At 45.5% G+C, this 21,576-nt stretch overlaps 1 protein-coding gene across 1 annotated transcript in view; it reads right to left on the bottom strand.

Annotated features, from left to right (window-relative positions):
- The window catches only part of ABCB7 (ATP binding cassette subfamily B member 7), a 49,738-nt gene extending 29,298 nt beyond the window's left edge, over positions 1-20,440 (bottom strand). The window contains exons 1-4 of the mRNA XM_053273383.1: positions 20,204-20,440; positions 11,859-11,936; positions 7,836-7,922; positions 3,578-3,697 (exon numbers count right to left, since the gene is read on the bottom strand). Of these exons, the coding sequence (XP_053129358.1) occupies positions 3,578-3,697; positions 7,836-7,922; positions 11,859-11,936; positions 20,204-20,368 (450 nt within the window). The 5' untranslated portion in view covers positions 20,369-20,440. The remainder of the gene's footprint in view (positions 1-3,577; positions 3,698-7,835; positions 7,923-11,858; positions 11,937-20,203) is intronic.
- Positions 20,441-21,576: the final 1,136 nt, after the last annotated feature.

Raw genomic sequence — 21,576 nt, 5'->3', positions numbered from 1 at the left:
CAATCGTGTGAATTGCCTTACTGACTCGCTCACTACCTGCCGTGAAACTCCCAGACCAAACCACGAAAGCGAGAAACGTGCCTTTTTTGCAGGCAGGTCCCAGACCTTGGCCACACTATCACAATAATCCAGAACCCCCGGGAAATCCAGTAATGTCCTGGAAAATGTGGGGAAACGCTCCCTTTGGAAAGCATGGGGAAGGATGCCTCCTAGACATAGAGAAATAAGACGTTCATATGCTTGCAGACTGCAAGCCCTTTTACTGGTACATATATAAAGTACCAGGAGACGGGGGTTCAGGAGATGGCACTGCTAAAGTCAATTAGACTGGGGAACAGGAGAGGAGCTTTCTGACTTCTTGGGACTTGGCTCTAGTGGGGGTTGCAGAAAAAGCAGCTGGTAGATCTTTTCATCCCAAGGGTTCATGAAGCTGACTCCAGCTAAATGAATTCAGAGACTGAATTGACATATCCCTTGTTGATTAGTTAGATAAGAGGTGCGCAGGAGGTAGCCGCATCTTCCATTTTAAGCTCCTCTGGCACTCAACATGCGTGCTTTGCACTTCCAGTCAGTCTCCCCCCAAAACGGAGAAAATTAACCGTCGGCAGCAACACAGAGAGAGTGAAAGATGTGCCTGGCTCATACATAATGGATGCTCAGCCCCTGAGGAAAAGGCCAAAAAAGACGGCAAACGTGACAGGAGGTGGCAGCAGCTCTTATCCAGCCTGGGAATTTAATCCAGCTCCTATGGAGACGTGCCGGCTGGTCCAGAGCCCTCCTAAGCCGAAGGGCTTCTGCCAATTGAGACCGGCCGTGTCAGCTGCACTCACTTCCAAGGGCTTCAGACTTAACTGCAGTGTGGACGGGGCTGTCAGGGACAGGGATGGGGTGTCAGGGACATGGCAGGTGAGAAGAAACGCTGAGACATCCCATAGTCTAAAAATGGCACCAGCTAGCAGCTGGGTGCTCCCAAATGACAATACTTTTCTTACCACAGCTTTTGCGGCTGTTGCTATTCCAACACGGGTCCCCCCACTTGGCGTTTTGTTTTGTTTTATTTAAGGCACGTTTTCATACGACTGCTGTAGCAGAGGGTCATGTTTTAGCTAAAAGAGACTCATCTCTCAATATCCTCCCTCCTGCTTAAGTAGCTCCCACCCTGCTGTCGGGCTGAAGGCAGCCAGCCCAATCCACACCAGCAGCTGCCCTGTTCCTGCCACCACTCTTGAGGCTGCTCCAAGGAGGGGACCCCGCGGCCCGAAGGTCTGTCTCCAGCACACCAGCGGTCCACGCCAGAGTGTGCTGTCATGTTTTACTTCCAGATCAAAAGAGTGGTGAAAGTGCTGAGGCTAAGCCACAGCTTGAGGAGATTCTAGAGGAGCCTCTTCAGTGTATAGGTGACTTGAAATTTGGAATTCTCCAAATCTCCACGGGGTGTGTGGGGGGGGGTCAGTAAAAGATAGCTGAAGAGGGGACAACAGGCAGGTAAGTAGTGTGGAATCACTGAATTATACAACCACACCAACCAGGTGAGGCAGTTATACTATATTAACTCACACCTGTGGGGCTGTTGCAACAGAAACACTAAACATCTCTATAAACCCACTATTTTAACAAAACGGGACAACAGGGGAACATAGGAATGCAAAGCTTTAGAATGAACGTCGTTTTGATTCTTAGGAAAGACTACTGAATCCAAGATCAATGCTACAGAAAACAGCAACAGTGTTATGAGTTAATGCAAAATGAGCCTGTTGACCTGGCCAAGACCCGGCTGGATGAGTTGTCTGAGCTGCTGCTTGCTCATATTGTTCTAGCAACCTGCTTGATACTATTACTGCAATTAAACATGCACTGAATGCCAATAAGCACCAAGCCAAACACAGAAGGAGCACAGCTTTGCCAAGAGGGTTTGCGGCGTACACGAGTCTAAAAAGAGCATAAGGAAATGGATAACGCGAACCAACAGGACAGGGGCGCAGCCCAGCCAACTTTTAGGCTTCAGCAAGAAGGGAGGCTTAGAGGAAGGTTCAACCACACAGAGTCTGTAACCAAGAGATCTGCACAGAACCCAGCAGTAGGAGATGGCTGCTGTGCCCAGTAGGGTTGGGATTATCAGATATTCTTGGTACATAACTGGATATATAGGCCAGGGACCAAAGAGCTAGACAGCTAGTTCTTTGAGCTCAAGGGTGCTCCAGATGTGTGTTCCTTAAAAAAAGAAGTGCCCGGCCCCTCCCCACATGCGACCTAGCAAACTGCTTTTGAAACTGAAGCGAATAATATAAGCATCTGATGCAGGGTGAGGTTGTCGACTACTTAAGATAGAAAAGTGAAAAATTCACCGGGCCAGTGAAAGTCCCCTGGGTAAGTCAAAGCAACTCTTTGGATGCAGGCATGCAATTCTTCTGGGAAATGCAAACTATTCTCCAGTAAGGCTATTGTCCAGAGGCAGACCGCCACTGGCCAAACACAGTGCATACCAAAAAGTTCCACTCCCATGCAGTCGTGCTTCTCACTGACAAGTAGGCTCTTTTTATCATCGCTCTGACTCCCTCCTTCCTTTCATACCAAGACCACGCTGCTGAATGCAGATAAGAAAATTCTCAGTTCAACCTGGTTCAGCATTGAAGCCTATTTCTCATGTAGCTCAGACCTCCCTGTCAAGCAAAGTGGTTTCTCTGTTGGGCTAAAATTTTGGCATTTTCCTTTGTCAAGAAAGGCCAAAGCAGAACTGTGGATCCTTTAATAAGACACAGCCTATGGAAACATCAGCACGAGAATTTCTCCAGTGTCAACCAACATGAAAATCCTAACTCACTCCAACATCCAAGGGTTCAACCCCAGTTAGCAAAAGCCAAAGTAAACTACAGTTCCACAGCAAAAGATGTTCAGACCTACTCCAGGGAAATATAATCTCATAACTTTAATGAAGACACCATAACAATCTCTTTGAAGGTTGTTTTAAGGCAAGCACCATGGAGCAAGTTGCTTGTCCAGAATGGATCATCATGCAGAGAGGACTTCATAATTATACCACCTCACTTAGTCGAGGATTCACAATGGCTCAGAGAGAGAAAAGAATTCTCCCTGAGACAGACGGTTCTGGGAGAATGACTTGCAAAGAAGCAACCACCACCACATGGCCATTTGGTCAACGACTTTGAATAGGTGACAGGGTTGCTTTTACTCTTCCTCCAGTCCCTCTATTTGGAGTATCAAATAGACTCAACTGCACTGAAGCTTCATACTGGAATCAATATTAACGTCAGAACTCATGTTTTCTTACATCCCACCCATCTTAGCCCATTGTTGAGATCACAACAGGATGGAAGAAAATTCCACTTTTAGGATTACAGGCACCAAGCCATTTAGTGGATTTCTAAAGCAAGAAGGATTAAAGAAACTCACCACCACCACCACCACCATCTCTCTCTCTCTCTCACTCACACACACACACACACACACACACACACACACACACACCCCTCCATTCCAATATTGCAGCCTCCCCATTTTTGAGATCCAGCCCTGGCAGGAAAAGCTCTGCACCCCATATGAGCAAAGCAGTGCTTACCTTTGCACATGCTAAAAATCCAAGGGCAATGGCTACCCTGGCACGCAGGTCAGGCCTGTCCTTGGGCCACACGTAAGACAACATTGCTTTGATGATTTTCCCACCATCTATTTCTTTCATCTGATGGGAAAGAACACGTTACAGGTTACAGAAAATAACCCAACCACACTTCAAAATAATTAACATGGATGGCTGCAGAATCTAGATCCAGAGATGCAAGTCGTGTTTAGGCAGCAATGGCTGTTTGTTTCTTAAACAGTTTCCTTCTACAGAACTACGGTCGCCACGCGGAGATTCTTTTGAAACGTGCACAGTGATGTGACTGTTGAGATCAGGAAAATTGTTCTAGGTGGCCTAATTGTGTGTGCAATGTCACCAGTTCGTTTTAACAGAAGAGCCCTGAAGTTGGGTAATCCAGCATTAGGAGGCTGTTTAACAGCCACGTGCAGAACTAGGGATGTCTAGTAAATCGGAAGACCATCCTGTGTTATTAATTCTTTGACTGAAAGCTCATACTAATCAGACAGAGCTGCAGCCTTCCTTTTTCATTTTATGAACCTTCCTATAGAACCAGCCATCTCGGGAGAGAGCCAAGAAGGTTTAGGCTGAAGTTTAACAACTAAGCTGGGGTCCTTTTCCAGGAGGGCCTCCTCAGAGGCTGGGCAGGTCCAGACAGATCTCTATGATCAGACAATGGCTTGACCATTGAGCAGCATAACATCTTCCCAACTGGAGCTAGCAGAACTATCTGACCAGGCAAGTTCCACTCGCATTAAAAGCGTCTTCATCTCAGGACTGTGTGGGATGCTCCATTTGTTGCTTCTGGTTAATTTGTAAAAGCAGCACACATACAGGCTGTACACTTTCAAAGCAGAGTGCCTATTTTACTTAATTCTATGAAGCATGTGTACCACACTTTTTGAGTGTGCAAAAGTGCTTCATATACATCTCAGTAGTACATTCCTTTCCTCAATCTCAGGATGAATTTGTTTTTAGCCAGTGATAACACCACCAAGGTAGGGGTGTGTGTGTGTGTGTGTGTGTGTGTGTGTGTGTGAGAGAGAGAGAGAGGACGACTCAAACATGCTTGTATTTAAATAAAGTGTAGCTCAGGGCTGCACAACCAGGGCCCTCCAGCTGTTGGACTACAACTCCCATCATCCCCAACCACTGTTGCCCCAACCACCCCAACCAACCCTATATACCTATAGGGATAATGGGAGTTGTAGTGCAGCATCTGTCCGAGGACTGAAATTGTGCGGTCCTGGAGTAGAGGAACAGACCACAGACCAATAGATGGAAGAAAGAGAAATACAGATTCCTTTTCTATTTTCTTCCCCCTATCCCCCACCCCCTACCTGTGGGGCGACACAAGTGTTAAGATATACTTAAGGTTGTGGACAATGTAAAGTATCTTATCCACTATAAGTACCTTTTACACATCCTGTAGAGGATGCATATTCTCTGACAACTTACAAATCTCAAGTGGGTACAAAATAAATTTCTGCTCATCCTCGATTCTGAAGAAAAGGAGAAGGGAAGTGCGACAGCATGTGAGGAAATCTTCTGTTAGGCAGAGCCATGCATCAATGGTCTCACACTTCAACAAGCAGGTGGAAGAGATGTCTGAGCACCATTAGTGGCTTGAGAGGAAGCAGAACTGGTGCCAGATTAACATGAAAGCTACTTAAGAGTCATTACACACACTGCGACTGCTTTGTCACCATTTGCAGAGAAAAGCTATTTGAAAGAGCTAGGAAGAAACCATGGTTGCAAACAAGGCAACACAGAAAATGCAGGAAGGAGCTACGAAGTAGCAAGTGGATTGCCGCACACAATGAAAAAGGGCAAGGAAAAGATCAAGGTAAAGAATGTGCAAAAATGCCACTTTACAGCAGAGGTCCCCATGAACTAAACCAGGATACAGAAGTAGAAATGGATTTAGAGAAAACATAGCGGTGAAAGCAGAAGATACAGAAGTCACGTGAATCTGCTGCACACAAAGGGACTTTATGGCTGGACACTTTCTTGCACGCATAAGGGGAGTTTGAAAGGATTTCTCTCTTTCCCCCCAAGTTAATTTCTTGGGGCATTTCTAGAGAAGAGGTATAATAATACTAGATTAAATCAATTCCAAAGAAAAACATGAATAAAGTCAATGGTATCTAGGCATCTTGAGGGCAGATTCAACCACTGTTCAGTAGTCAGCACACTGGGCCCAATCCAGTTGTTCTCTTTAAGCATTCCTGCAAGGGGTGCATTTTCACAAGCAACTCTAAGAAGGCCTTTTAGTCTCTTTAGCAATTACTGTTAACATGAGACTGAAAGCAGGAGAGTGTCATCTTGAAACTCAAGGCATTCTAATTAGCATAGCTCTTGCATGTGATTTACAGGTGCAGGAACACAAATGGAAAAAAAATAAGCATGATGAAAACCGCCTAAGGCAATTACAGGGGTCCATCAATTCAGGATTAGCTCACCAGCTGGCCATTATTTATTTATTCGTAAACCGCCCTACGTACAAAGACCCCAGGGCAGTAAACATGATAAAAACAATAATAAAATTTCAACAAATCAACCTAAAAGCAAGCCAACACAGCTACAACCTAAAAAGAGAGAGCCAGAGACCACTCATCAGCCAAAAGCCTGGATAAAAAGGGCAGTCTTCAGTTGCTCTGAAAGGCTGAGAGAGGGAGCCATGCAGATCTCAACTATGAGTGAGTTCCACAGCCTGGTGGGGGTAATCACTGAGAAGGCCCTGTCCTGTGTGCTTGACAAATGAGCCTCAGCAGGTGTTGACATGGGCAGCAGAGCCCTCCCAGCAGATTTGTTCTTGTGGTACCAGGCATGACTTGTCCCCTTAGCTAAGCAGGGTCCACCCTGGTTGCATATGAATGGGAGATTTGATGTGTGAGCACTGTAAGAAATCCCCTTCAGGGGATGGAGCCACTCTGGGAAGAGCATCTAGGTTCCACGTTCCCTCCCTGGCAGTATCTGCAAGATAGAGCTGAGAGAGAGTCCTGCCTGCAACCTTGGAGAAGCTGCTGCCAGTCTGGGTAGACAATACTGAGCTAGATGGACCAATGGTCTGACTCAGTATATGGCAGGCAGCTTCCTATGTTCCTGGTGGGTACATTCAGCTTGGAGCAGACGATCCTTAAGGTACAAGGGGCCCAAGCCATTCAGGCTTTATAGAGAATAGCCAGCACCTTGATTTGCACCCGGAAACCAACAGGGGGTCAGTGCAGTTTGTGCTTCCCACTGCTCTTTCCACAAATCCTTTCTGGCACACAGGCAGAGGGCTTAGGAGAGGAGCAGGTTCTCTCTCTCATTTGCACTGGAGTATGAAGAGGGTAAGAAACAGCGGGAGCCCTCCCCTCTCCTACTGCTCAGAAAGGATTCCTGCCGTTTCTTACTGTCTCCCAAAAACGGCATTGGAAATGAGACCTCTAGGGAGGAGGTCTGTGTGAGGCTGGGGGTCCTGCCCACCAGAGGCACACACCACTGAGCAGATGCCAAGTGGATCCACTGATGCCTGCCTAGGAGGCAGCCCTACAGTGGGTCTTGCTGCCCCATGCATCGGATTACACTGTGTACATTAGATAATACTGGATGTGCTGCATTAGTATGACCATATGAACAGAATTGCCCCTGAGCTTGCAAAGACCCAACCATGGCCCTTTGAAATAGCATGAAGGAATAATGAGTCTGTCTGTGCTTGCTACTGTCCTTCTCATGTGGACAGGCTGCCTTAGCCAACTGAAACCATCGCCGTGAAGGCTAAGGACAAAGGCTAGGGATGAGCTGAAATTCAGAATGTCAAATTCAAATAATCGATAGAAAATCAAAATCCAATGCTTCTGGGATTAAACATGCCCCAAGAATTGGGACGGCTGTGATGCACTTGAGAAAGCGAGTCGAGAAGGAAAGAAATGAATGCCTAATAGAGAAGCCCGCTTTGCCATCTGTCTGCGAAACACACAGAGGCCAGCCAGACTCAATGGCCACTTTCTGGCTAGGACAGAACTCTCTGCAATGATGGGAGGATGAACTGGTTTCAACCACTTCTTTGGTCTGAGCCATCATGGGGAGATAAGAGTTTGCTTTTGGTAAACTGTTGTTTTTAGAACCACTAGAAGGTGAAACTGGGACAATTACCAGATGTTATTTTAAGTATTACCAATAGTAACTGCGAGGACATTTGTCTACAAGATGCCTCTGTACAGAAATACCAATGCATACAAAGATCAATATTTACCCCTTTCTTTGGATCTGTATGGAGTCCTCCACCAGCATGTCCATGCCAGCACGTCCTTTTGTCTATCAGTGACCATCCCTGAAGATTCTGTGTGAAGAAGGAAACACTGAACAGCAACTTCAACCATTACAAACTCTCTGAAGAAACAACAACAGAGTGCAGCCCTATCTACACAGCTCTGCCGATGGATCACCGAAGGGTTTCATTTAATTTCACTTGCATTAGAGCACAAAACATGTCAGGAGAATTGCTTTTAACACTACATTAAGTCCAGTGGGAATAAGGTGGGTGGTCTAACAGCATCTCTTCACTTCAATCTGCTTCTCACATTTAAAGTACTTCCTGCAAGGAAAAGGCTTCCATGTTTTCATCACCTAAGAGGGCTAAACACAAACCTCAAAGCTGCTCACAGTACCAAATTTAAAACAGCACACTTAAACACACTGCCAAAATAGAGCAGGGCTGCACAACTGCAGCCCTCTAGCTATTGCTGGACTACAACTCCCATTGTCCATATTAGCCACTGTGGCTGGGAGTGATGGGAGTTGTAGTCCAACAACAGCTGGAAGCAGTGTTCCCTCTAAGAGGGATTCCCAGATGTTGCTGACTACAACTCCCAGAATCCCCTGCTGCAATGGCTTTTGCTTGGGGATTATAGAAGCAGTAGTCAACAACATTTGGGAATCCCTGTTAGAGGGAACACTGGCTAGAGGGCCACAGTTGTGCAGCCCTGAAGTAGAGCAACCTCCTCACACACAGAGCATCTCCAAAACAAAGCTCTTTCCCCCCCGCCCAGCAGTAGAGTTCTTTAAGAGCCAAGTGTCCAAAGGAGGTGCATTCTGCACCTCCTTCGGAAGGCCTGAACCATCTCATCCTGGGGGAGTGGTGGTAGTGATTGCATCTCCCTAGGCTAATTGCAATAAGAGTCCTGCTCCCTGCTGCAGACACCCTCATCTCACACTGTGAAGGAATATAAAGCAGAGCTCAATCCACAGACTGCAAGTAATGGCAAGACACATGGTGGGGGGGAAGCAACCTCTGCAGTTTGTAGGTTCCAGTCCATGGAGGGCTTTTTAAAAAGGGGGGCAGCCAGTAGGAAAGTGGCATGGTTGCAGCTTCCCAGCACAAGTATACCACATATAAAACGAAACACACACACACACACACACACACGTCCTTTAGCAACACAGCTTGCTGCTCACAGCCTAATAAACTAACATATCGTTTCCTTTAATTTTTAACCCCTGAAGTTTTCTGCTTTCAAGCAAGAAGAGAAGGCTGCATTTATAATGTCAATTTCCAAAGTGCATCTCTGCTTTAAACAAAATGCTTAACATCTCTATTATGCTAGAACTCCAAGAGCAATTTGGCAAGCATCATAACAATGTGAAGCACTTATACAGACCCTAAGAAATGCTTACAAGTGCCACAGAAAGCATTAATTCAAAGCAATTCTCTGCAGAAAACATTCCTGCTCCTGCTTTGAAAAAGGGGAGTCAGGAGGTTATGGCGAAAGCAGCACTATAAGGAGAAGAACTGAATGTGCCGTGAATAAATATTCAGCCAGAGATCACAAACTGCATAATATGTGAACTATATCACATCTGGGAAGAGGTAGGTTAACACTGTTTGGAGACTGCAAGTATGTATTCACTATATGCATTACTTGCTTTTGCAGGGTATATAATTTAAGTATAATTTTAGTGCAAACTTCCGATTCAAAAATGTGTGTGCTCGGTCTAATTTTAATGGTGAGCTTGCAGTAAGGGACTGTGTCTAGTTAACTTTTTAATGTAGATGCTACCAACGCATGATACTGTATCACCATCATCAGAGCTCAGGAACAGGACGCAGATGTCAGCACTACCCAGAAATAACAAAACTATTGTTTCTAAGGAAAAAAGCTCCAATAATAAGAGCACAGCATTATATGCGACCAGTAAGTTTGGACATTTCGTCACATTTAACTCACAGAATCTGGTGCTTTTTGACTAGGGGTAGACCTTTTTCAACAGGTGCTCTAAGTATGGGGATCGGACTTCAGACAAGCTGGGACATTGTGCTGACATGTTAAGAAATCACAGAGTTATGAGTGCTGGTATGGTGGAAGGTTTTGACTTGCGTGTCCAACCATGGATGCTTCGATAACTTGGTATCAATCTTAGGCTTGTGGATCTCTTGCAGCAGCAGCACTGTGGATGTGCTGCACTTACTATGCCCTATGACTATATGCAAATTAAACCCGCCAATTATGGGGGAACAAAACTGAGAACAGGAACCAGAGATCGTTAACATGAGGATGGAGAGTTGATTCACGACACCCTGCCAACTGTTGTATGATGCCTTGAAAATAAATGTACTGGAAGGCAAGATATAAATCTATGGTTCTCAAGTTTGGGTCCTCAGATGTGGGACTACAACTCCCATCATTCCCAGGAGATGCCTGGAGATGATGGGAGTTGTAGTCCAGCATCTGAGGGCCCAAGTCTGAGAACCCCAATATAGGGATACACATATCAGGCAGTATATAAATACAATAAAATAAACAGTTTAGATAGCATTATAGAGAGTCCAGTTTAGGCAGCTAAGCTTGTGAGTGGACACTACGTATCTTGAATTTAATTCAATTTCATTAGTGGGGGAAGAGAACTCAAACTTTATGCAGTCACCCTCATGCTAGGTCTTGGCTCCCTCACCAACTATCATCATCATACACATGTAGTAATAGTAGATAAGACTAGCCATGCTGTCATTTAAGCAAGCATCAAAACATGTGTTAATAGATAAGCACAGACCAATTTTCTATCTCTAATCAGAATTCAAGTCTGAAAGATCAGTAGCTCCTAATTCTAAGCTATTTCAAGGGCTGAATGAAACTACAGCATTAGAGCACTAAACGACTAAAGGGAAACAATATACTGGGCAGCGCCCAGACTTAAGTTAGCCATGACCAGCTCGTTTCATGGATTTCCATGGTCCTGACTAATAAGTCTGAATGCTGTCCATTATTTTATACAGCATTTCATTGTTCTGAAAGAAATCAAAACGGTTCTCCCCCTGCCATCCCCCAGTGCCAATATTTCTGTGCTGAGATTCCAAAAACAAAAAGAAGGCAGGACAAAATATGGGCATGATCCACCTGCTCCTACAGGCAGGTCCCTCATGCTCTGAGCAGGCTATTTAGATGGGGAAGCATTCATGGGCCTCCCTTAACAAATAATGGCTTCGAGTGTAGCTAGATACTTGCATCTAGCTGAGAGTTGGCAGAGAAGGGCTCCACTGAACTTTCTGCAGGGGAGCACAGATTCAAGTCAATTTGTTCCAGGCTTTTGTATGCCTATGTATTGATATGTCAAGGATTTCATACTGAAGTAGTATCATCATCATCATCATCATCATCATCTTTTAAAGGATTTAAGGGTGAATCAATACACACAATATGAAAATCCACCATGCTTTTCATCTCATTAGTGCCAATATATTTGCAAGGTTTATTACCACAAGCCAAGCATAGCTAGCCATGACCAGGGTTCCCTGTAACAGGGATTCCCAGATGCTGTTGACTACAGCTCCCATCATCCCCAGCCAAAGGTCAACACAACTAGGGATGATGTGAATTACAGTCAACCAACTGGGAACCCCTGTTACAGGGAACCCTGGTCATGACTAATTTAATAGAACTTCTTGCGCTCCTCCATGTTCTGCAAATCAGAAAATATTGCATGAAGGTAAACCTGAGATCTCACTCATGCCCCGGCATCTGTAAAACCTTTCTGAAGCATTACTATATTAACAAAGATTTGTGTTTCCCCACCCCCCGCAGAGGATGGTCAGCGTAGAAGAAAACAAGGGAAGGTTTCCGAAGCTCTTTCTCTGTTTCTGCAAGCAGGAACAGAACTCCGCTTCTTTCGCACAAGTACTCTGAAGCAAAATGTATGGCATCAACAGGAAACCAACACTGGGGTGCTTGCATTTTTCTTTCCTTGAAGATCTACAAGGGGAAAGAAAGGCCACCAATCCTACCTTTGCAGCATCCAGGAATTGCCTTGAGTAGCATCTCCCTGAACTCTGCCACACGAACTGGTTTGATATTGGTGGAATCTGAAAACGGAGAAAAGCGAGGCTGTGATAATTAATAGCACAAAGTCCATGATCAGAGAATACTTCAGCCATCTCACATATCCATGCCTGGCAGCACACTCGAAGACCATTTGCTTCTGAAAAGCAACAAAAGGAAACCTGAAGAAAAGTGGAGAGCAGGTGTAAGATGAAATGCATCCAACCATTTAAAATGTTAAATGGCAATGAATCTTCCCCTTCCCCACTTGTGCTCCCACCAGATGTGTGTCCCTTTGTATTCTCAAAACCTCAAGTCTCTTTTCCAATGTAAGCTTTTCTCTCTCTCCATTGTTATGTATATTTGTTTCAGATACATCTCATGTTTTCCATTGCACATTTTCATATTTTCTTATTCTCATGATTTTTTGCCTCTGTCCCGATGCTCAGTCAGGGTGATTGGCTGAAAGACCAGATCAAGCTTGAGATGGGCTGCCTCAAGGCAGAGTAATCAAGAACCAAAGGAGACAAGTTATGACCTGGTAGAAGATTCCTTGTTGGCTCTACAAAGCTGCCAGGTAGCCATAAGAAAACCTATGCATCAAGACTATCCAAGAGACAATTTTGGTTCCTGCTCAGAAAGTTACCCGACACAAATACTTTGTGTTGGAAACTGAAAGATATGATCCAAGTCTCTTAATTAACAAACGAACAAAATGTGCTTCCCCTTAATTCTTCTCTTTTCCATAGTATTGGTGGTCCTCCTTTGGGTTCTCTACAAGGATGCTAAGTGGACTTTCTGCTCCTCAGTCCAAGTAGTTAACACTGAGCAAGTGTTTAGGTCAGAATGAAATCTACTGGGCAACCAAGATGATCAGGGGCCTGGAGCACCTTCCTTATGAGGCAAGGCTACAACACCTGGGGCTATTTAGTTTAGAAAAAAAGACGACTGCGGGGAGAATGATAGAGGTCTATAAAAGCATGCATGGTGTGGAGAAAGTGGATAGAGAGAAATTCTTCTCCCTCTCACATCACACTAGAACCAGGGGTCATCCCATGAAACTGATTGCCAGGAAATCTAGGACCAACAAAGGGAAGTCCTTTTTTACACAACGTATCATCAACTTGTGGAATTCTCTGCCACAAGATGTGGTGACAGTCAACAACCTGGGTGGCTTTAAGAGGAGTCTGGATAACTGCATGGAGGAGAGATCTATCAAGGGCTACTAGTCGGAGGGCTATAGGCCATCTCACTATACTCCCGCCAGCCTCTCTACACTCCTGGACCCACCAATATCTGGGCAGAGTCAGTGTAACAAAATGTGGTGCCGGCTGAAAGTCGGGAATCTAGCTCTGGGCATCTTACCTAAATAGTTCTGAAGTTCCATGCCATAAATTTGTTGTTTAAAAGATCCTTTTGCCCTCTCAAAACCCAAAAATATTTTTTTTTAATCCGATAAGAAGTCAGAGATAATTTTCTGGTGAGAATCTTCACCCATTTCGAGTGGAAATCATTAGCAATACATATTAAAGGACTCCTGCAACTAGAAATGTAGCTCTTCAGGGAGTAATCTGGGCTGGACCAAAATCTGTGCGAAGCTGAGGCCGACGTCAAAGGGCACCGCGTGGAGGCAACTGTTCCCACTGCCCAATGCTACACTTTCCCCAACACCCGTGGGGCTCCTTTATAGGAAACTAAGCCCTCTAGAGCCTCAGCACCATCTTAAAGGGTGTGCATGTCGTGCTGGGAAATGTAGTCCTCCTATGGGGAGAGCTCTGGGAAGGACTGCTTCCCCCTCACACTCTGCACATCCCTTTCAAGGTGGCACTGGGGCTCAAGAGGGCTCTATTTGATTTTAAAGGACAGCACTGCAGGGGGGAATGTGCCTCCACATGGTGTCACGGGCAGTGTTCCCTCTAACGGGGATTCCCAGATGTTGTTGACTACAACTCCCATAATCTCCAAGCAAAGGCTATTGCAGCTGTGGATGTTGGGAATTGTAGTCATCAGCATCTGAGAATCCTTGTTAGAGAGAGCACTGGTCACAGGGGCTGGGTGGAGTATTCAGCTTCTGCCAAAGCGTCACACAGGCCTAGCTAGAAGTCCTCTTGCTTGCAGCGAGCTCCATTATCCAGGGGAGTTTCCCAAATTTTGTTTTCTCCACCTGCATTCTGAGGTGTTCCAGTCCCTTTTACCACTTAATTGTGCTGCACGTATAAATAAGACCTCTACTTAGAAAGCAAAAGCTTCTGGGACACATTATCAAAGGCAGGAGAAATTCTGACTGAAAAGCAGTAATACAGACAGTTATCCATGAAAAATAATTATTGCAAGAGTATATCCACCCCTACTTTGCTATACATGTAAATTAAAGCAAGGGGATGCATTTAAAAGCATTAAACATAAGTGCAATTAAATGTCAAATAACTTTGAGAAGAGCCTAGATAATGGCTGGGTCTTAACTATGAATTTTGACATGTTACATGTCATCAATTATCCTAAATAAATAACTCGTGAGGGGGTGGGGAAGAAGAGAATTACTGAACAAATGCCAAAAAAACAGAGATAAGAGTCGAAAACGTCAAGCAGCACTACAAAGCAGATAATATTGGAGAGGATGCTGCTTGCTGACCAGCTTGCAAACAGGTAGTGCAAATAATTTGCTTTCTGGAAGGCATTTCCAGAGAGCAACATGTGTCAAGAATGCCAGAGGTGGAATTAGCCGTTCCAAATGTGGAAACAGTCACTCACCTGTGGCGGGACATAAGAACTGCAGGCATGGAAGCATCATTTTATTTTAAGACTGCTGACATACCAAGGAAAGATGGCTAATGGTATGTCTAGGCAGGTTGGCTAGCAAAATTTTTTGTGGGCTATAAATTTTTCCAAGCTTATTTGCAGGACTTTGCTATTCATCTCCTTGCATGGAACAAGCAACAACTGCCACTGGACAAGAAGATGAGTGACATCATCCATTTACTAGATTAACTGCGATCCCAACTTTCCTCCAAGGAGTTTAGGCTGGCATACATGGTCCTCTTTGTTCCCAACTCTGATTTTGTGCTTACAAACATGTCATGATGTTAACTCCTGCTAACCGGGCAAAGAGGCACCTTTTACCGTGGTGATTCTCTTTATTTAGCAAGGGGAGGGTAACTGGCCCTATCCATCCCTAGCACAGTACCTCCAGTGACTGTTGCTGGTGTCTATCTTATGTTTCTTTTTAGAATGTGAGCCCTTTGGGGACAGGGATCCATCTTATTTGTTTGTTATTTCTCTGTGTAAACCACCCTGAGCCATTTTTGGAAGGGCGGTATAGAAATCGAATTAATAATAATAATGCAGGTTAGGCTGAGGAATAGTGACTGGTCACTCAGTAAGCTTCATGGTTCAGCAAGGAATTGAGCTGGAGTAGGCTAAGACTAGACTAGGAGTCAGTGTGATATAGCAGACAGTGTCAGAAGAGGACTGGGAAGTTTTTTTTATGTTTGGAAGTTCAAACAATGAACCATGCTTTAGGTTCTAAATTATGACCAACACAAGTCACAGTCTGCTATGATGTCTGACCTAAGGCAAGACGTCTCGGGAGCACAGTCGACATCAGGGATCCAAAAATTTAGACATAATTCACTAGCCAGCAATTTATCTGTGCTAACACCAATTCCCTCTCTTCCCTTAAAGCGTTTTCCAGCACACAGGCAGAAGAGAGAAGCGGGCCTTCTCCCATTTGCACTGGGAGATGGAGGTGGTTAAGAAACCATGGGAGCTCCTATGGCTCAGAAGGGAAACCTTCTCAAAAATGGCAGTGGAAATAAGATCTCTGCGGAGCAGATCTGTGTAGTGCTGGGTGTCCTACTCACCAGAGGGCTGGAGGCACTCATCAGTGGCAAGTGGATTTGTAGGTGCCTGGTCATAATATCCAGGAGCAGAAGCCATTCTTTGTGCCTTGTCATTTATCCACATAACAAGCTAGCTTAGAGGGAAATCAGCTAGTTCTGGACCTCTATGATCAGCCTTGCGATACTGGTGTTCCAAAGGAAGATTTCCCTTTAGAAACATCCTATTTCCAGCCCTGCATGTCACAGCCTGAATCAACAGGAGGTGGCTCAGTTGCCAAGGAATAAGTAACTTCATCATCTGCCCCTCTACCTCTGACAACTGCAATATGTACACACCAGCATTGCATTAGTGCGCGAGGACTCCAGAATTCTTCCAGGCAAGGTTTTTCATGTTTGCCTAGCAAAGCTTTAGCTTTCCTAGCTCAGAGGGCCCCCGAGAAGTTCAAGAAATTAGACTGTTCTCAGACATCTCTCAGTGAAGAGTCAGCTTGTAAGTATAATTACATGGGATATACATGCAATTATATTAACATGCTCCCTTTGGGATTAAAAAACAACGCGCACTAGACTGATTCACAAGACCAAATAAACCATGAGCCGAAGTGGTAACCACAACAGCCACAACCTAACACAGACTTGAGCAAGCTTAAGCACATTAATTTAAATGTTTTAAAGAGTTCTTTGCTCAGAACTAAATTGAAGCCAACAAGTGGGTGGGGTGGGGAACCTTTCTTATAGCTGGCTTCTTGTCTATTTCTCAGAAGAAGCAATACACCAGTGGATAAAAGCACATTTAATGTGAAATACAGCTAACAGGTGAATAACATCTTAAAAGACTGAATTAATCAATATGGCCCTTATTAACACAAGGCAATCTACATTCACTACTTTTTTCATGTTAGTTTATGCAATATTGCCACAGGGAAATTTCCATCCATGCACAATCATAAAACAATATGACTAGATACCCATGGTTAAAGTCCCCCGCCGACTGAGCACAGAGGCACTTTTAAAAAGTAGTGATTCTCTTTATTGAGCAGGGGGAGAGCAACTGGTCCTATCCAGCCCTAGCACAACATCCCTCCAGTGGCTGTTGCTGGTGTCTCTCTTTAGACTGTGAGCCCTTTGGGGACAGGAAGCCATCTTTATTTATTTATGTTTGTTTCTCTGTGTAAACCTCTTTGGGAACTTTTGTTGAAAAGCACCATATAAATATCCGTAGCAATATTTGTGGTAAAGTGGGGTTGTAATGATACACTTGATAAGACAAGACTCATTTTGCATAGCTGACACTGGACAATTCATAACCTGGAAGACTAAAAAACGGACTACTCTTCTCTCCGGTCTATTTATTTATTTATTCGATTTTTATACTGCCCTTCCGAAAAGGCTCAGGGTGGTTTACAATTCCAATACCATCTGTTTGTTGGAGCTGTAGCTCAGTGGTAGAGCATCTGCTTTGCACGCAGCAGGTCCCTGAGAACCTGGTTCAATCCCTGGCCGCACCTCCAGGTAGCACTGGGAAGACGACTCTCTGAAACCCTGGAGAGCCATTGACAGTCAGTGCGACAATACTGAGTTAGATGGACCCAGGTGCATAGGAAGCCAGCAGCAGCATGGGTGCAACCCACTGGTGGGAGCCCCTAGGCGCCCTAGCCACACACCCTGTGCCCCACACGGCCCCATTCGCAAGGCGCTTCAGCCAGAGCTGGGTTTCCAGCCTGGCTGGGAGTGCCTTTCCCTGCCTGTTTCCACATATGGCCATGTCTCCTGCATTGGATGCAAGACACAGGGGTCATGGCTAGGTTGGATGGGACGGCTCCAGAGGGAGTGGCGAACGGGTTCTTTGGACCTGTTCGCACAATGGTGGCTCCATCCCTGGTTTTGAGAGAGGAGAGCTGCTCCTGTGGTAGCAAGCATAACTTGTCCCCTTAGTTAAGCAGGGTCCACCCCAGTTGCAAATGAATGGGAGACCACATATGTGAGCACTGTAAGAGATTCCCCTCAGGGGATGGAGCTGCTCTGGGAAGAGCAGAAGGTTCCCAGTTCCCTCCCAGGCAGCATCTCCAAGAGAGGGCTGGGAGAGATTCCTGCCTGCAACCTTGGAGAAGACACTGCCAGTCTGTGAAGACAATACTGAGCTAGATGGACCTACGGTCTGACTCAGTATATGGCAGCTTCCTATGTGGACCAATGGTCTGACTTGGTATAATGTGGCTTCTATATTCCTGTCACTTGTTTATTTTTAAAAAACCTGTACCCTGTTTCCCCCCAAAAAACCAGCTTCTACAGATGCATTCATAAACAATTCAAGAAATAAAACCTATTGCAATTCATTTAAAATACACTAGATATTACAAAACTGGAAAAGCACACAAAATAAGCAGAAAAGTGAGGTGTTTGCCACAGTGTCTCTGAATTCTTACTAGCAAAATGCAAGCAAGAGGAGATTACAATTGAGAATAGTGCAATGGAAACATTGGGACGTGGCTAAAGAATGAATGGACAGAGCTGTTGCTTAATGGAGGACCACCTGCTGGGCATAAAGAAGGTCCCAGGTTTAAGCCTCAATACATCCAGTAAGGGTTGGAAAAGAGATACAGAAATCAGTTTGTGTTCCTAGGACTAGGAAAGAGTCCTGTCTGACATTCCAGAGAGCTGCTGCCAGCCAGTGCAGACAAACAACCTGGGGCAAACTTGTTGCTGCTGCTACTACAGGACTACAACTTCCATGATGCTGCAGCTGCGGACAGTGGGAGTTGTAATCCAACAGTAGGATATCTTCCGCTTGACCAACCCTGGTGTGCAGAACACCCAACTCAACAGGAGAGACCATACTACTTGGGTTTTGAAAGAGCTACACCGGCTGCCGATACATTTCCGGGCAAAATGCAAGGTGCTGGTATCTGCCTATAAAGCCCTAAACAGTTTAGGCCCTGGGTATTTAAGAGAACGTCTTCTTTACCATGAGCCCCATTGCCTGTTGAAATCTTCTGGAGAGGTTTGTCTGTGGTTGCCACGGGCTTGTCTGGTGGCTACTCAGGGACAGGCCTTCTCCATTGCTGCCCCTGGACTTTGGAATGTGCTCCCTGTTGAAATAAGAGCCTCTCCATCTCTGGTAGATAAGACCCTTCCCATCTGAGAATGCAGATGATCTTAAAGCTCTAGTAATGAAAGTCATGAAGCCCAGTACAAAAATGGGACTACGACTAAATGAAAAGAAGACTAAACTAATGACAACGGGTACAGCAACCAGTCTCAGAACTGACAATGAAGACACTGAAGGTGGATAGCTTCTGCCTTTTAAGATCAACCACCAACAGCAAAGGATCATTAGTCAAGAAATACACTGCAGACTAGCACTTGATAGGTGAAGGCCTTGGAAAGGAGATTTAGATGCTGTGACGTGCCTATACCTACAAAGATTAGAATTGTTCAGACAATGGTTTTTCCCATGACACTCTAAGGATGCGAAAGCTGGATTTTGAAGAAGCAAGACAGAAAAAGCATTGATGCTTTTGGTGCCGGAGAAGACTTTTGAGGACACCATGGACAGCCAGGAAAACAAACAAGTGGATCATAGAACAAATCAATCCAGAATTTTTACTTGAGGCACCAATGACCAGGCTCAAGCTATCATACTTCAGACACATCATGCGAAGACCCAGCTCCCTCAGGAAATCCATCATGCTGGGGAAAGTTGAAGGCAAGAGAAGAAGAGGACGGCCAGCAGCAAGGTGGATGGACTCAATTATGACAGCAGTGAATGCACCACAGAGAGACCTTAAAGGCTAAGTAGAAGACAGGTCATCCTGGAGAGAATCTCTCTATGTGGTTACTAAGAGTCTACATCGACTTGACAGCACTTCATCAATCAATCAATCAACTCATTCCCATTACAGCAGAAGTGAACAGGGTCTCAGGGGCAACAGACTTGTAAATTATAAGCATGGAGACTCATGTAAGGTTAAACTAATCCACTTTATTCAGAAGTCCATGATGAAAGGCAAGACCTATATCTAACCACTGGCTACATGGTGGTCAGAGAGAGACCTATAGAAGCATGGTGCTCAGAGAAAGGCTTTAGAAAGGCACTGAAGACATATTTATTCACCCAGGCTTTTAATTAGGTTAATAGTTTCCATACTCTTAGTGTTGGGTTTTAATTGATTTCAGTTGTTTAATTGATTTTAACTGCAAACCGTCCAGAGACGCAAGTTTTGGGAAGTACAGAAATATGTTCAACCAACCCACCCGGTTCCAGGGACTGCAACCCTACATGGAGGCGATCCCTCCTGCCGGGGAGAAAGGGGAGCGCTGAGCCGGACGCCTCTCCCCATCTCCGTCTGCCCTGACCCAGGAGGGCCAGACACAGCTCCGCTCCCCGGAGAAGGGCGAGAGCCAGCTGTGCGTGCCCCCAGCCAGCCAGCCAAGCAAGCAAGCAAGCAGCCCGCCCGAGCCCCGCAGCACACCTGAGAGGTCTTGAGGGCCGCCCGGCGGGGCTTGCAGGCGTGAGTCCAGGCCGCTCCCGCCGCCGCCGGTCGCCACAAGAAGAGAGGCAGCAGCGACCTCCTTCGCCGAGCAGAAGCTGCCGAGCAGCTCAGCGCCGTCGACGGCAGAGCCCTCAGCAGCGCCATATTGGGAGGGGAAAAGGAGAAGGGGATTGTGGGACGCTGGAGGACTCGGCGGCGGCGCCGGAAGTCAGCCTGGCCCGGCTCGATTGGAGGCTGTCGGCAGGGAGGGGGAGGAGCCGGCCAACATGGCGGTCATGGGGTTAATAAAAAGGGGCTTATCATCACTGCAGTCACGACGAACACGTGATTAATAACGATAGGGATAAATCGCATGAAATGCATATTAATTCATTTAATATTCCCATTATACATACGGAAAAATACAATACTTCATTTCACTTATTTATTGTCAGATTTGTATACCGTCTTCCTTTAAAAAAAAAAAAAGTAACCCCAAGGTGGTTACAGTATCTTTAAAGCAATATAAAGATATGAAAGAGCAATACAAATATTAAATTTCAATATTAAAAATAGCACAAACCTATTAAAAAGAATAAGGCAAAGCAATATACAGAGCAGCAGCAACACAGGACATTTTTTATTTTTACATTTATATCCCGCTCTTCCTCCAAGGAGCCCAGATCGGTGTGCTACATACTTAAGTTTCTCCTCACAACAACCCTGTGAAGTAGGTTAGGCTGAGAGAGAAGTGACTGGCCCAGAGCCACCCAGCTAGTCTCATGGCTGAATGGGGATTTGAACTCGGGTCTCCCCGGTCCTAGTCCAGCACTCTAACCACTACAGGCGCATGGCAGAACATACTGTTCTACTGGATCAGACCAAAAATCCGTGGAGCCCGGCTTCCTGGCAGGGCCGCAATGGGAAGTGCAGACCCAGGGCCTGAGGGCAATTCTCCTCTGATGCTCTCCAGCAGGAGGTTTTCAGAGCTAGACTTCCTCTGAACATGGGGGATCCAAGCATTTATCGTGGGTAAGAATTTTGGGAGAAACCTGCTGGATCAGAGCACAGGGCCGCCCAGTGCAAGATTGTGCTTCCCATAGTGGCCCACCAGATGCCTCTGGGAAGGAAGCCCACAAGCAGGAGATGCCCCCAACATGGTTTACATAGATATAAATAAAGATGACTCCCTGTCCCTGAAAGGCTCACAATCTAAAAAAATACACAGAAGATAAGACACCTGCATCAGCCACTGGAGGAATGCTGTGCTGGGACTGGATAGGACCTGTTTCTTTGCTCAGGTAGCAAAGGACAGCCCCGTTAGCTGTTGTCGGGCTACAATTCCCATCGTGGCAGTGGGTGATGGGAGTTGT

Source organism: Hemicordylus capensis, chromosome 11 (genome assembly GCF_027244095.1).
Source record: "Hemicordylus capensis ecotype Gifberg chromosome 11, rHemCap1.1.pri, whole genome shotgun sequence".
NCBI lineage: Eukaryota > Metazoa > Chordata > Lepidosauria > Squamata > Cordylidae > Hemicordylus > Hemicordylus capensis.
The sequence above is the reverse complement of the archived record's forward strand: the minus strand, read 5'-3'. Positions and strand labels throughout refer to the sequence as shown.